The 12537-nt window shown below is 39.6% G+C and overlaps 1 protein-coding gene across 1 annotated transcript in view; it reads right to left on the bottom strand.

The window, feature by feature from the left end:
* Nucleotides 1-12537, bottom strand: part of LOC145400781 (metabotropic glutamate receptor 6-like) — a 351959-nt gene that overhangs the window by 132787 nt on the left and 206635 nt on the right. Inside the window, exon 4 of the mRNA XM_080273218.1 lies at nt 3331-3501. Within this exon, the coding sequence (XP_080129344.1) occupies nt 3331-3501 (171 nt within the window). The remainder of the gene's footprint in view (nt 1-3330; nt 3502-12537) is intronic.

The following is a 12537-nucleotide window of genomic DNA, read 5'->3' as shown; positions in this document are numbered from 1 at the left end:
AGTTGACAATCCCGCTCTGGACAACAGAGAGAACGACTTACTCTACTATAACGGTAGAAGGGGGGGACTGAGGCAGAACACGCTCGTGATCAAACATGCAGCATACTGTGCGTTAAAATTACACAAAGGATGATGAAATCATAGGCTATGTAACAATATATATATATATATATATATATATATATATATATATATATATATAAGGGTAAGGAGGGTGTTGGTATATGAAACGAAAATCAGGTGCGATCTGGAAGCTTTTGTTTGGCAAATGACCTTATAATTGGCGGAACTATCCTTGCGCACTGGAAAATACATTAAACTACTTGGATTTTTCCATGTGATAAACATTGTAACCAGATTCATCACAGTGTAATTAGCAGAAGGCATAGGAGGTATTTGCAAGATGTTTGCGTAAGGAGAGGGGCAGATATAGGTAGTGATCACCAATTTGTTGTGTCAAAGATTTAAAAAAAAAATAAGAGAAACGTTAATGGTAATTGTACAGGAGGTAATAATTATGATTTTGATGAGCTGAGAAATGATGAGAACACGAAGGAAAAGTGTCGGTGGGAATGCAGGAACATGTTTCTGGTCCTGCAGACTTTAATGGAATCTGAAGGTAATTTTATTAATCAAATGTGGAGAGAGGTAAAAGAGGTTTTGCATGAGTGTGCTAAGGTTACTATAAAGAAAATGGGAAAAGCGAGAAGGAAAAAGTGGATGTCAGATGAAACATGGCATACAATTAAGAAAAGGAAATAGGCGAAGTTAAGAAGTGAAGAACAACATGTTGATGGCCAGGTAGTTGAAGTACTTAGAGCAAAGTACTGGAGTTTACATTCTGAAGTAAAAAGACTCGGTAGGCGTGATAAGAGGAGGCTATGTGATGAAAAGGCGACAGAAACAGAAATTAAATTAAGTAAAAATGACGGTCAGAGCACAAGAGCAGCGTTTCAGGCCATAAGGGAGTTAACCGGGACTGAAAAGAGAAGGAAAGAAATACCTGTACGAGATAGAAATGGTAATTTGATGACTAAAGATTTGGATATAAAAGGAAGATGGAAAGAGCATTTTGAATCTGTTCTAAATAGACCAAGCCCGGCTGAAGAGGATATTTTGCCAGCCGAGAGAGATTTCCAGATAGAAACAGGGGATATAACCTTGGAAGAAGTAACAAAATCTATAAAGGAATTAAAGAATTTTAAAGCCCCAGGAGAGAATGGAATATTTCCTGAAATGCTTAAGGTGGAAAACGATGATTTGATGAATGCGCTTTTGAAACTTTTTAGTGTGGTTTGGCATATTGGTGGAATTCCAGAAGAGTGGAAAAATGGAGTGATTATAAAAATACCAAAAAAGGGAGATTTAAGTGTGTGTGGATATTGGAGGGGGATAACTTTGACACCTGTAGTTGCAAAAGTCTTTTTCCAAAATCTTGTTGAACAGAATAGAGCCAGTAATTGATAAAATTTTAAGAGAAGAACAAGCGAGATTTAGAAAGGGTCGAGGTTGTAATGATCAGATTTTTACCGTAAGGCATCTAATGCAACAAGCTAATGAGATGAAAATGCCACTTAGTATGTGTTTTGTGGATTTTGAAAAGGTGTTTGATAGTGTTTCACGTGGAGCTATGTTGATAATTATGAGATTTTATGGTATACCAGAAAAGTTTGTAAATATTAATAGAAGCCTGCATGAAGGTACTTTTTGTTAGGTAATGGTGGGTGGTTCTTTGAGTGATCCATTTGAAGTTAGGTCAGGAGTGATTCAAGGAGAGTTCTTTCGCCATTGTTGTTTGTTTTGGTTATGGATTATGTTATGAGAAAGGTTGTACGGCGAACAGGTGCAGGAATAAACTAGAAAGAAAATAAGAAGCTGATGGATTTGGACTATGCTGATGATATTGTACTGATTTGCGGAAGTATTTACGAGATGCAGAGGGTGCTTGATTGTCTGGTGGAGGAAGAAGAAAAAGTGCGATTGGTAATAAATTGTGGAAAGACTGAAATTATTACTATGAACGTGGAGAACCAAATGGACTGTGTAATTGGGAATAATATGATGAAGAATGTAGAAAATTTTAAATATCTGGGATCAGTAAACAATGAAATTGAAGAGAGGATTAGACTGGCTTGGCGAGCTGTCGGAATGTTGAAATCTGTTTGGAATAATAATATGCTTTCGGTACATACTAAAGTAAAAATTTACAAGTCCATGGTTAGACCAGTTTTAATTTATGGGCATGAGTCATGGTACAGTACAATTGCAACAGATCAGAAAGTAGTAGGATTTGAGAATAAAATACTGAGTAGGATTCTTGGGGTAAAGTGGCAAGACAGAGTTACAAATGAAAGAGTAAGGGATACTACGAGAGTGGAACCAGTTGATGAATATGTGAGACTGTCTCGCTGGAAGTGGCTGGGGCACATATATAGAAAAGAAGGTAGTTTAATACAGGACGAGCCAGAGTGGACTGCTAGAGGAAAAAGAGGTAGAGGGAGGCCGAGGGAAACCTGGATGAGGACAATGAAAAGAGATGTAGGAGAGGAGTGTTGGTGGGACCTGAAGGAGAAGGCAAGAGACAAATATTGGTGGAAAGAGTTCATCGAGACTCTATGCATCCCGTGGGGTGCCACAGGAAATGACTGATTGAATATATATATATATATATATATATATATATATATATATATATATGTATATATATATATATATATATATATATATATATATTGCGTCAACAATAGACAGATGTGGCCATGGAAAACAGACCTTGGTGCTCTTGATGCATTTTCCAGAGGTGATAAGAGGTAGGCTTCAGAGGAGACAATTGTAATAGGTCTTTAACCTCTCTTCAGACCGATGGACTGCCGTGTTATATTTATTTCTTGCTACCTGTAGACGCTTAAAAGTGATTAATCGGAGGCTTTTAAAACCGGAGGAAATAGATTTAGTATATATTAATTGAATTATAACATGAAGGTCATCCTAAAATGGAAAAATCGTTTATGTTAAACAAAATTACAGGAAAAAATCGCAACTATGTTAAATAGTCAAAAGATGGTACTAAAATCGAAAATTGTTAGTCATTAACATAAGACCACAGTATAAAACGACACATTCACCAGAACCTTATCAAGTTATATCTGGATAGAGATAATTCTACTGACGACGAAACTAGAAAAAGGAGAGTCACTCATGTCATATGCATCTTCCTACACTTTCCACCCATCCATATCTACCTTTTGTCAGTTTTTATTTTTTTATTTTTTTTTGCTTCATCTTTCAAACCTCACTTATTCGTACATTCAACAATTTCGACGAACAGACCTTAATTCCATAATTAGATTCTTCATAGATGATAGAGATATATGTCCATCCCAGTGTCTTGACCAGCTCCACCATGGCCTTCACCTGGTAGTGGTCAGACGGGATGGTGCGCGAGAAGTATTCGAACCGACCCTTGTTGCTAAGTTCAGGCGACGTTGAGAAGAAGCTGACCTGGAACAGAAAAGGTGCTAGCTTTTGGTAGCTGAGATAGATAGATAGATAGATAGACAGATAGATAGATAGATAGAGAGAGAGAGAGAGAGAGAGAGAGAGAGAGAGAGAGAGACATTCACGCCAATACGTCATATTTTTTAGTTCAACGAACGTGGGGAAAAAAAAGTCGGCCTATGGAAAAGAGAGAAAAAATGTCAGATAGAGGAGAAATTTAGCAAAACTTCAAGAAAACAAAACAAAGTATATTGTTGCCATTGCATATTCAGTTCATTTGAGCTTAAAATATAACTGGAAAGCTTATGGGATATAAATAGTCTTTTCACTATGTGAACTAACTCAGTATAATAAATTTTAGCCATGTGTCTGTTTGTCTTTTTCTCTTTCTGTCTGTCTGTCTACTAATGTGGCACAGCCGAAATTGGAGGAAATTATTGCGATGAACTTGGCAATATGGTTGCAGTTGGGCCATAGATGAGAGTATTTCAGTTTTATGCCCAATTAAATTTTCTGAAAGAGTGTTAGGGACCCCAATAATTGCTCCCATTGGCTTTACATTAGGCGGCATGCATCGGGGGTTGTCCAGCGTCAAGAGAGCTATTCACTGGTTTCTAGCAGCGGGTCTTCATGCAGAGGGAAGAGTGTTTAAAAAAGGCCCTCATTTGATCAGTGAAATATCACACAAAATCATGTATTCCTTGAACAAATTTATATCACTACCATCTATATACAATTCTGTGTGCAATGGTGCAAGAAATATTCCCAGTCGTGTGTAACTAAACTAACTCGTGGCGGGTTCGGAAAGAAGAATTACTTGTACTGAATATTGGTCAGCTTCTACACAGAGGCTTCATGTTCGTATTTTTAGTTAGCTGTTTTCCGGGGAGGGGCACTAACCCTCCGCCAACCCACTTGCTCACGTAGGGAACACGTGTTGGTTGGTTATAAGGTTACCACCCAGCGTTGTAAATGCTTTCCTAGTTTACAGGAAATCATTTGGCTTGCCACTCGATGTAGAGCTACTGTAAAAACAGAGTACCACTACACTAAGTGGATGGATGATGGGCGCCCCCACCTACCACATGAGAGAGGGGGGTGCGGGTTGGGAGCAGGGCAGTGAAATGAGGGGGGACAGGGCGACGGGGAGGCGATTTGTTTGTGGCGACCCCTATGGGATTAAGGCGTCTGGCAATAGATAGATAGATTCTACACAGACTGACGACACTTGAATTTAAGTATAAGGGTATAATGCGGCACTATTGGCACACGTGCCATGTTGCACATTCACCAGTGTAACAGATTCCCCATTCATTCTGTAATTCTACTGCAACTGCAAGATGTTTGAAATCAAACTCGTGTAGCTGAAAAGTCAGCCAAAATCTTTCATTTCTGTTCAGCCGATGTCAGTCTACAGACGAATGAGATTCAAATGCAAAGCTCGATAGTCCTCCGAAGGAGCAAGTGTCCAGCAACCTGATAGGGCCGGGAATCACTTGTTATTAACAGAGGAACTTTAGTTTTCGAGCTCTCTGTTAAGCAAAATCTTAAAGCTAAATACTGTTTTCTTAAATACACCATAATCTTTAAAGCTAAATACCGTTTTTTTTTTTTAACACCATAAAATAACATTGTTTCCATTGCATTTTCCATTCATTTACTGCAATATTGTGACTCTCATTTTTGTCACCTTTACTGATATTATTCATTCATATATTCTTTTACTTAATCATTCATTAAGGACTCCCCGTAATTCTGAGGCCTGAGGTGTCAGCTTCTTTAGCCTCCGTGCAATCAACTGCTGCTGCCATTGTTCCCTTGTTCAAGCAACGTGGCCATAAAGCTGGACAAAAAAAAAAGAAAAAAAAAAGGAGAGAGAGAGAGAGAATATGTTTTCACAAGAAGCAGTTAATTTTGAGTGGATGAGCAGTTTTCTGTCTGTCCATGTGTTCATTTGGCTTCTACAATCACCAGTTATGGACTGAGCAACCCCAGGATCACAGTTGTCAGAAAAGATTTTCTTTACAGAAGGATAGTTATGCTACCGTCATTTTTGGAAAGGACATTCCAAAAGCAGTAATTTATACCTAATATTTTCATATATCCCAGTGGAAACTGACAAACTGCACAAACTTCATCCACACGTCTGTGTCGCTATCTCGTTTGGTTGTGTGGAAATGCGACGGATGAGGGTGGGTGTGGGTGTGGCTGTGGCTGTAGGTCTGTGTGTTGGTCTGAGTGTTACTGAAAGTGGTGACCTGAGTGTTACCGAGAGTGTTGGCGAGGATGAGGGTGAACAGTAAGTGCAGGAATAATGTGGATGTGGGTGTAAGTGGAGGTGTAGCTGTGGCTGTGTCTATAAGTGTAGGTGTGGGAGTGGATGTTAGTGAGGGTGCGGCTAAGGGTGTGGTGAGGGTGTTGGTGACGGTGTGGAGGTGACTGTGTGTAACCGTCAGTCCGTCAATGGCGTACTCAGTATAGGAAGCAGGGGCTCTTTTTAAAAAATTGAGGGAGGAATATCAGCCCTTGCCGCTTACTAATCAAACTACGTGACGTCGATATTACCGTGACATTTATCTGTTAAAACACCGGGCCTCCTAAAACAAACTCATTCTTTTTCGTCTGATATAAAGTCTGAGAAGTGACATCAATATAGTATGTGTTAGTTCCTTTGCAGGGCCGGATCCAGGACTTTGCCAAGAATATTGGGACGGGGGTCGTGATACCAAGAGGACTTCCCATTTAATGCACTTAAACAATCGGATCAAAATGTGCTTTTAATTTACGTCTTTTAATCATTGAAATGATTTTGTGATAACATTTATTTAAAAAATATTGATTGTAATTATTTTATTAAATAATACTGCTCACTTAGTGTAAGTAATAATTATTGGTCTACCACATATAGGGGGAGGTGCGTATGCTCCCTCCCCTCCCCATATTTTGTATATTTGGTGTGTACTCCCTCCATCAAATCGCATCTGTTATGAAGGAAGAACACCTCTTTAGTCTGACTGCAGTGAATTTGCTAGTTATATTCACCAGACTTACTCACTTTGTAGGGCCACCAGTTGGAAGCACATGATCCAATAGGGATCAAGCGGCCCAGTTTGCTAAAATGTCATGTCAGTCAAGATAGGCATGTTGGATATCTTATTTTTGGACACAGATTACTGGCTGAGTGTGTCGGATTGGAAGTTCACAGACAGATATAACTAGGCTTTACACAACAGATGTAGAATTACTAAGAATGGGTTGGGAAGACAGTGTTATGGAATAAAAAGAACGTTATGCAAGATTTAAGCAAATTAAATTTTGATTTCAATTAGGCAGGGACGTTAACTTTGTCAGGAGGAAGGGAATTCTAACGGTAAATGACACGAAGGGAAAAGAATGGTTTACGTCCCTCAGTTTCTGCGGTTTATGGTCTTTTGTTATTACAGGAGGAAACCACATGGATAAATCATTCAGTTTAACTAGTGGAAGGTTAAAGAAAATTTGTAACACTGACGTAAGTCACTCATCACTTTCCCCCCATTCACAGAAAAGAGATTTCATATGAATAGTCTTCCAGGACAGGGAAGAGAGGAATGGTTGTCAGTTTGCCTAGTCCACTAGAGTTGGACAAATTCAAGTTAGGTAAGATCCCCTAGGAAGCCAGTGTTTCAAAGAAAGGAGGCAGTGTCGAGTACCGGTCTATACCTCATACCAATTAATTTGGCCAGGCATGTATGGCAACACTGTTCCCATCGAGATTCTGATTGGCTGGAGGTGTTTGTTCGATTTCGTTGTTGCTTAAACCGATACTCTCTTTATTATCAGATGTGATACTGAGTTTGTCAACAATACAATCGTCAAAAGCAATAAGAAATCCGTTACATACTTAACAACAATGAAATCTGCGTAGGAAGATAGAAATATGAGTCAACAAATTATTATAACAGTCCAAGTCAAGGTCAGCATTCGAACAATTCCTTTAAATCGCCGACACTCGATAAAATTACAGAAAATTAAGGAAACCTGCTTAATCTAAGCGCTGGTGTAACACACATTTAAATTTTAAGTCCAGTCCGTACTATGATAATAGAGGAGATGTAATGAAATAGTTTCCTTTAGCCTACTTTGATTTTCGCAATTTTTTCAAACCTCCCTCCCCGCACAACTCGTCTTTTCATCAGAATTTTTAATTATTCAGAGTTGTGGCACGATTTAAGGGTGCGGACTGATCTTAAAATTTAAATGTGTGTTACACCAGCGCTTAGATTAAGCAGGTTTCCTTAATTTTCTGTAATTTTATCGAGTGTCGGCGATTTAAAGGAATTGTTCGAATGCTGACCTTGACTTGGACTGTTATAATAATTTGTTGACTCATATTTCTATCTTCCTACGCAGATTTCATTGTTGTTAAGTATATAACGGATTTCTTATTGCTTTTGACGATTGTATTGTCGACAAACTCTGTATCACATCTGATAATAAAGAGAGTATCGGTTTAAGCAACAACGAAATCGAACAAACACCTCCAGCCAATCAGAATCTCGGTGGAACAGTGTTGCCATACATGCCTGGCCAAATTAATTGGTATGAGGTTTTTTTTTTATAGTATCAGAGATATACAGAGATGTCATGAAGAGTAAGGAACTACAAATAGTTGATTTTAGCAAGTTGGTTGCAAAGCCACCGCCATGACAATAGATTCTCATATGAGAATAAAATTGCAGTTTTGAATTTAATAAAAAAAATAAAAAAAGAGATCTTTTTGGCAGATAACTCTACGAGTATCATTCCCACCCAGATGATACAGTTCATTGTTATTGGTATTATGTTCTCGCTTAAATCACAGATGAAATGCACTTGTCTGGAGAAAATTCATGACCCCTTGAGGCTGCTGTGGGCACTAAAGTCTCAGTGTTATACTGTAGGTCATAATAAATGGGTAGGGAGGGCTTGGTTGGGTATTGAGTATATAGTTATCAGTCATCAGCAAACATCATACAGTTACAGACGGGACCTGCTCCCTGATACTTGATAAATAAGAGGACTAACAGAGGACCTAAAACTGAGCCTTCAGGTACTCTACCGGTAACTGAGAAGGCCCTGCTGTGTGTGCAGCTGATGATAGCACTCATGGTTATATTGAAAATTAACCTGGCAATCCACTTGAATAGGTTGTTGGAAATACCAATTGAATTTAGCTTGTTTATAAGAGACTGGTGGTGGACACGGTCAAAGGCCTATACCCGTGCTATGCTCCAAACCTCATATGAGGCATAATACGGTGTACATGGGCAAGGGTAAGCCTCATATGAGATAAAATTTATTTAGATCATAAAACAATGAGTCAGAAGAGGTAAACTATCGTATAAAGAATCAGCCAGGCAGGGATTTATAAAGTAAAAAAATATATATATATATATATATATATATATGTATGATCCACAGTGAGTCCCTAGTCATACCTCCGAATGATCTTGTTATGAATCAGAAACAATTAATCAACTACAGACCTACTAGCACGAAATTCAAATAGAGTATCATCGAAAATGAGGTGAGGATCAAGGAAACTCAAAATGGTTAGTTTTAATGTATGGAAAAGGGGTTACCCAGATGTGTCTGTAGTTGAGAGGATCGGTAGGAGATCCTTTTTTCTTTTTTAAGGCATAACCTGTGACTGTTTCCATACGATGAGTACAATCCCAGAATTCAACGATGCCTTGAAAAGAAGGTAAAAATGGACTGGCCAGGGCTGCAGCACATCCTATCAGTAGAAGTGGGTGGAGGTTGCCTGGCCTGTAGCACTGTCTGTATTAAAAGATTTATGCTGAATCTCGATCTCTATCTATCTATCTATCTAGTGCAAGAAGCCTTAATCCCTTGTATGGGGTGGCCACGAACAAATCGCCTCCACGTCACCCTGTCCCCCGCCATTTCACTGCCCTGCTCCCAGTTCATTCCCCCCTCTCTCATATACCTCTCCACTCCATCCCTCCATCTCATCCTTGGCCTTCCCCTCCCTCTCTCTTCCTCCACCTTACTCACGTACACTCTCCTCGTCAGTCTCTCACTCTCCATTCTCTCCACATGGCCAAATCACCTCAATGTGTTTCTCCTAAAGCTTCTTATCACATCCACAACCACACCACAACACTCCTTCACATCCTCATTTCTCAGTCTGTCTCTCCATGTGACTCCACAGGCTCCTCTCAAATAACTCATTTCCACTGCTCTCACTCATGACTTGTGTCCCTCCAACAACGTCCAAGCTTCACTTCCATACGTTAGAGCTGATATCACATTACTATCATGTAATAACTTTTTCACTTTCATGCTCACTTCCGTTTCTTATCACTGCCTTCAAGGAACCAGCAACCTTTCTTCCTTGTTGTACCTGTTCAAGCACTTCATCCTCCAAACTTCCATCCTTACTCATCACACTACCCAAGTACTTAAACGTACTCACATTTTCCATTTCCTCAACATCCAACCACATCGTACATGCACTGACTTCACCTCTCTCGAAGACCATAACTTTACTCTTCCTTAAACTGACCTTTAGATTGCACACTCTCCCAAACTCATCCACCAAGCCTTGCAGCTCCCCTTCGTCTTCACTTAATAATACAGTATCATCTGCAATCAACAGTACAGGGAGTTTCTAAACACTGCCCTCTCTCATTAGGGCCATTCCAACGTCCACTACCCTACTTTGTATCTCTTTTATAACCCCATCCATATACAGATTGAACAACCATGGGGACTTGACACATCCCTGTTTCAACCCAAGTTCAAATAGAAAAACCCACTCAGTTCACTATCCACACGCACTGCAGCCTTAGCACCCTCATACATATTCTTCACAGCATTCAACAACTTCCCATCTACTCAATATATTCTTAATACGTTCCACAATCCTTGTCTATATATCCTGTCATATGCTTCCTTCAAATCCATGAAGGCCACATACAACTTCTTTGCCTTCTCTAGAAACTTTTCCACTAAAGATCTAAGAATGAATATCTGATGTACACAATCTCTTCCCTTCCTAAAGCCTCCCTGTTCTTCTCCAACTAATTCCTCTGTTATTTCCCTAACTCTGTCAGTAAGTATCCTACCGTATACTTTTCCTGTTACACTAAGAAGACAAATGCCCCTATAATTACCACACACTTCTTTTTCCCCTTTCCCTTTATGCAAGAGAATAATTATACCTGACTTCCAATCCTCCGGGACTCTACCTTCCTCCCAGGCCAATCTGCACATCTTCCACATCCATTCTACTACTATCTTTCCCCCATGCTTCAGCATTTCACCACACACTCGATCAATTCCTGGGGCTTTCCCCATTTTGACTTTCTTCATTGCTTCCACACCTTCCATCCTACTAATTTCTTCCTCTCTTCTCACCTCCCTCCTTCTCCCAGTCATTCCTCAGCCACTTATACTCGCAATACTTTCATTCTCTATGTTCAACAATCCATTAAAGTGTTCTCTCCATCTGCTCACTTTTTCTCCCTTCTCAACTAGTAATCTACCATTATTATCTTTCACTCCCCTACTAACTTCATTGCCACCCTGTCTGACCTTCTTTACCTCTTTCCATAACATTTTCTTACATTCCTTTCACTTGACACTCAAATTCCTTCCAAATTCATCATCCACTCTCTTTTTACTTTCTCTTACTAATCTTTTCACCTCTCTCTTCCTTTCTACATATAACTCTTTCTTCTGTCTCTCAGCTTCTTCCACGCCCCTATTTCTCATCCATTCGTTATATGCTTTTTTCTTTTGTGCCACAGCCTGTCTCACCTCTTCATTCCACCACGCTGTTCCTTGCACCCCCTTTCGTCTTCTCTTCACCCCACACAACACCTCACATGCTGCGCATATTTCTTCTGTGAATATCTTGCACACACCTTCCACATCCCCCATCTGCTCCAGTTTATGTTTACCAAATCGTTCCTCCACTTCTGTCTTATATTCTACCTTTTTCTCATCCTTTTGTAACCTTTCCACTCTCCTTGCATCTACTCCTTCCTCCCGTCCTTCCCTTCTTCTATTTCTCCATATTAGTAGGACCTTTCTGACCACCAGCAAGTGGTGGTCAGAAAGTCCACTTCCCCAACATGTATATGTTCTTGCATCCATTACACATCTACACATTCTTTCATCCACACATCCATAATCAATCATTGCCTTCCTTTCATTCAGTTCACCATCCACCCTTCTCGATCTCACAATCAGAAAAGTCAACAGTCAAAATAGTGTCAGGACATAGCATCGGTTTTCATCGTAGTAGATGGAACAAATGCACTAGCAGACTGATCTGAGATGGAGTATGGATCATAAGACAGTTTAATATACACAAGTAGAGGGCCAACAGATGGACGAGAAACTTTCTTGTGTCTAAAATATGAATAAAATAAGTTTGGTTTTGCTGTGCACTGACTACTTAGGGGTCATTCATATTCCAGTTGGGCTGAAATGACAACTTGTCTCATTTATGTTGGCCGAGTGGAAGAAGTAAAATTTTTGAAGGGTGAGAAGATTTGCGACTGTGCAAGAGTCTGAATCTCACATACTCTGCCCAGGCCCTGGACCTCTGTTTATGCAGGTGTTGGGGAACCCGCCATGGAGGGACATTATTATAAGATATGAGCATCATGCCAGTTCAGTTAAGACTATTAGATGATCAGCTGTTTGGTTCACATTAAAATAAAGAGGACAGAGTTCAAGGCACCATAGTGTCCTCGAGCCCAGCCAGAGTGTCAAATAGGAGGAATATCGATCACAGGTTGTTTTTTGGTCACAAGGTGCACATTTTTGGGAAAAAAAGAAAAGAAATAAAGTCAACAAGAGTGTGGCCACAGTGTGGAAACAGGGTAAACGTTTTGACTTCAATAATCCTGTTATTATCAGTAAACACAAAGTGAAGTAAGTTACCAGAGGTGACAAATGCTGATTCAGGTGCATGTTCATGTTGGCCAAGGATGGTGAAAAGGTCAAGAAACAATGCATCAGAGTTGGTAATAATTAGGTCAA

Source organism: Coenobita brevimanus, chromosome 53, assembly GCF_032717465.1.
Source record: "Coenobita brevimanus isolate Jiangsu-jjx chromosome 53, ASM3271746v2, whole genome shotgun sequence".
NCBI lineage: Eukaryota > Metazoa > Arthropoda > Malacostraca > Decapoda > Coenobitidae > Coenobita > Coenobita brevimanus.
Note: the sequence above shows the minus strand (reverse complement) of the source record. Positions and strands in the feature narration are given on the sequence as shown.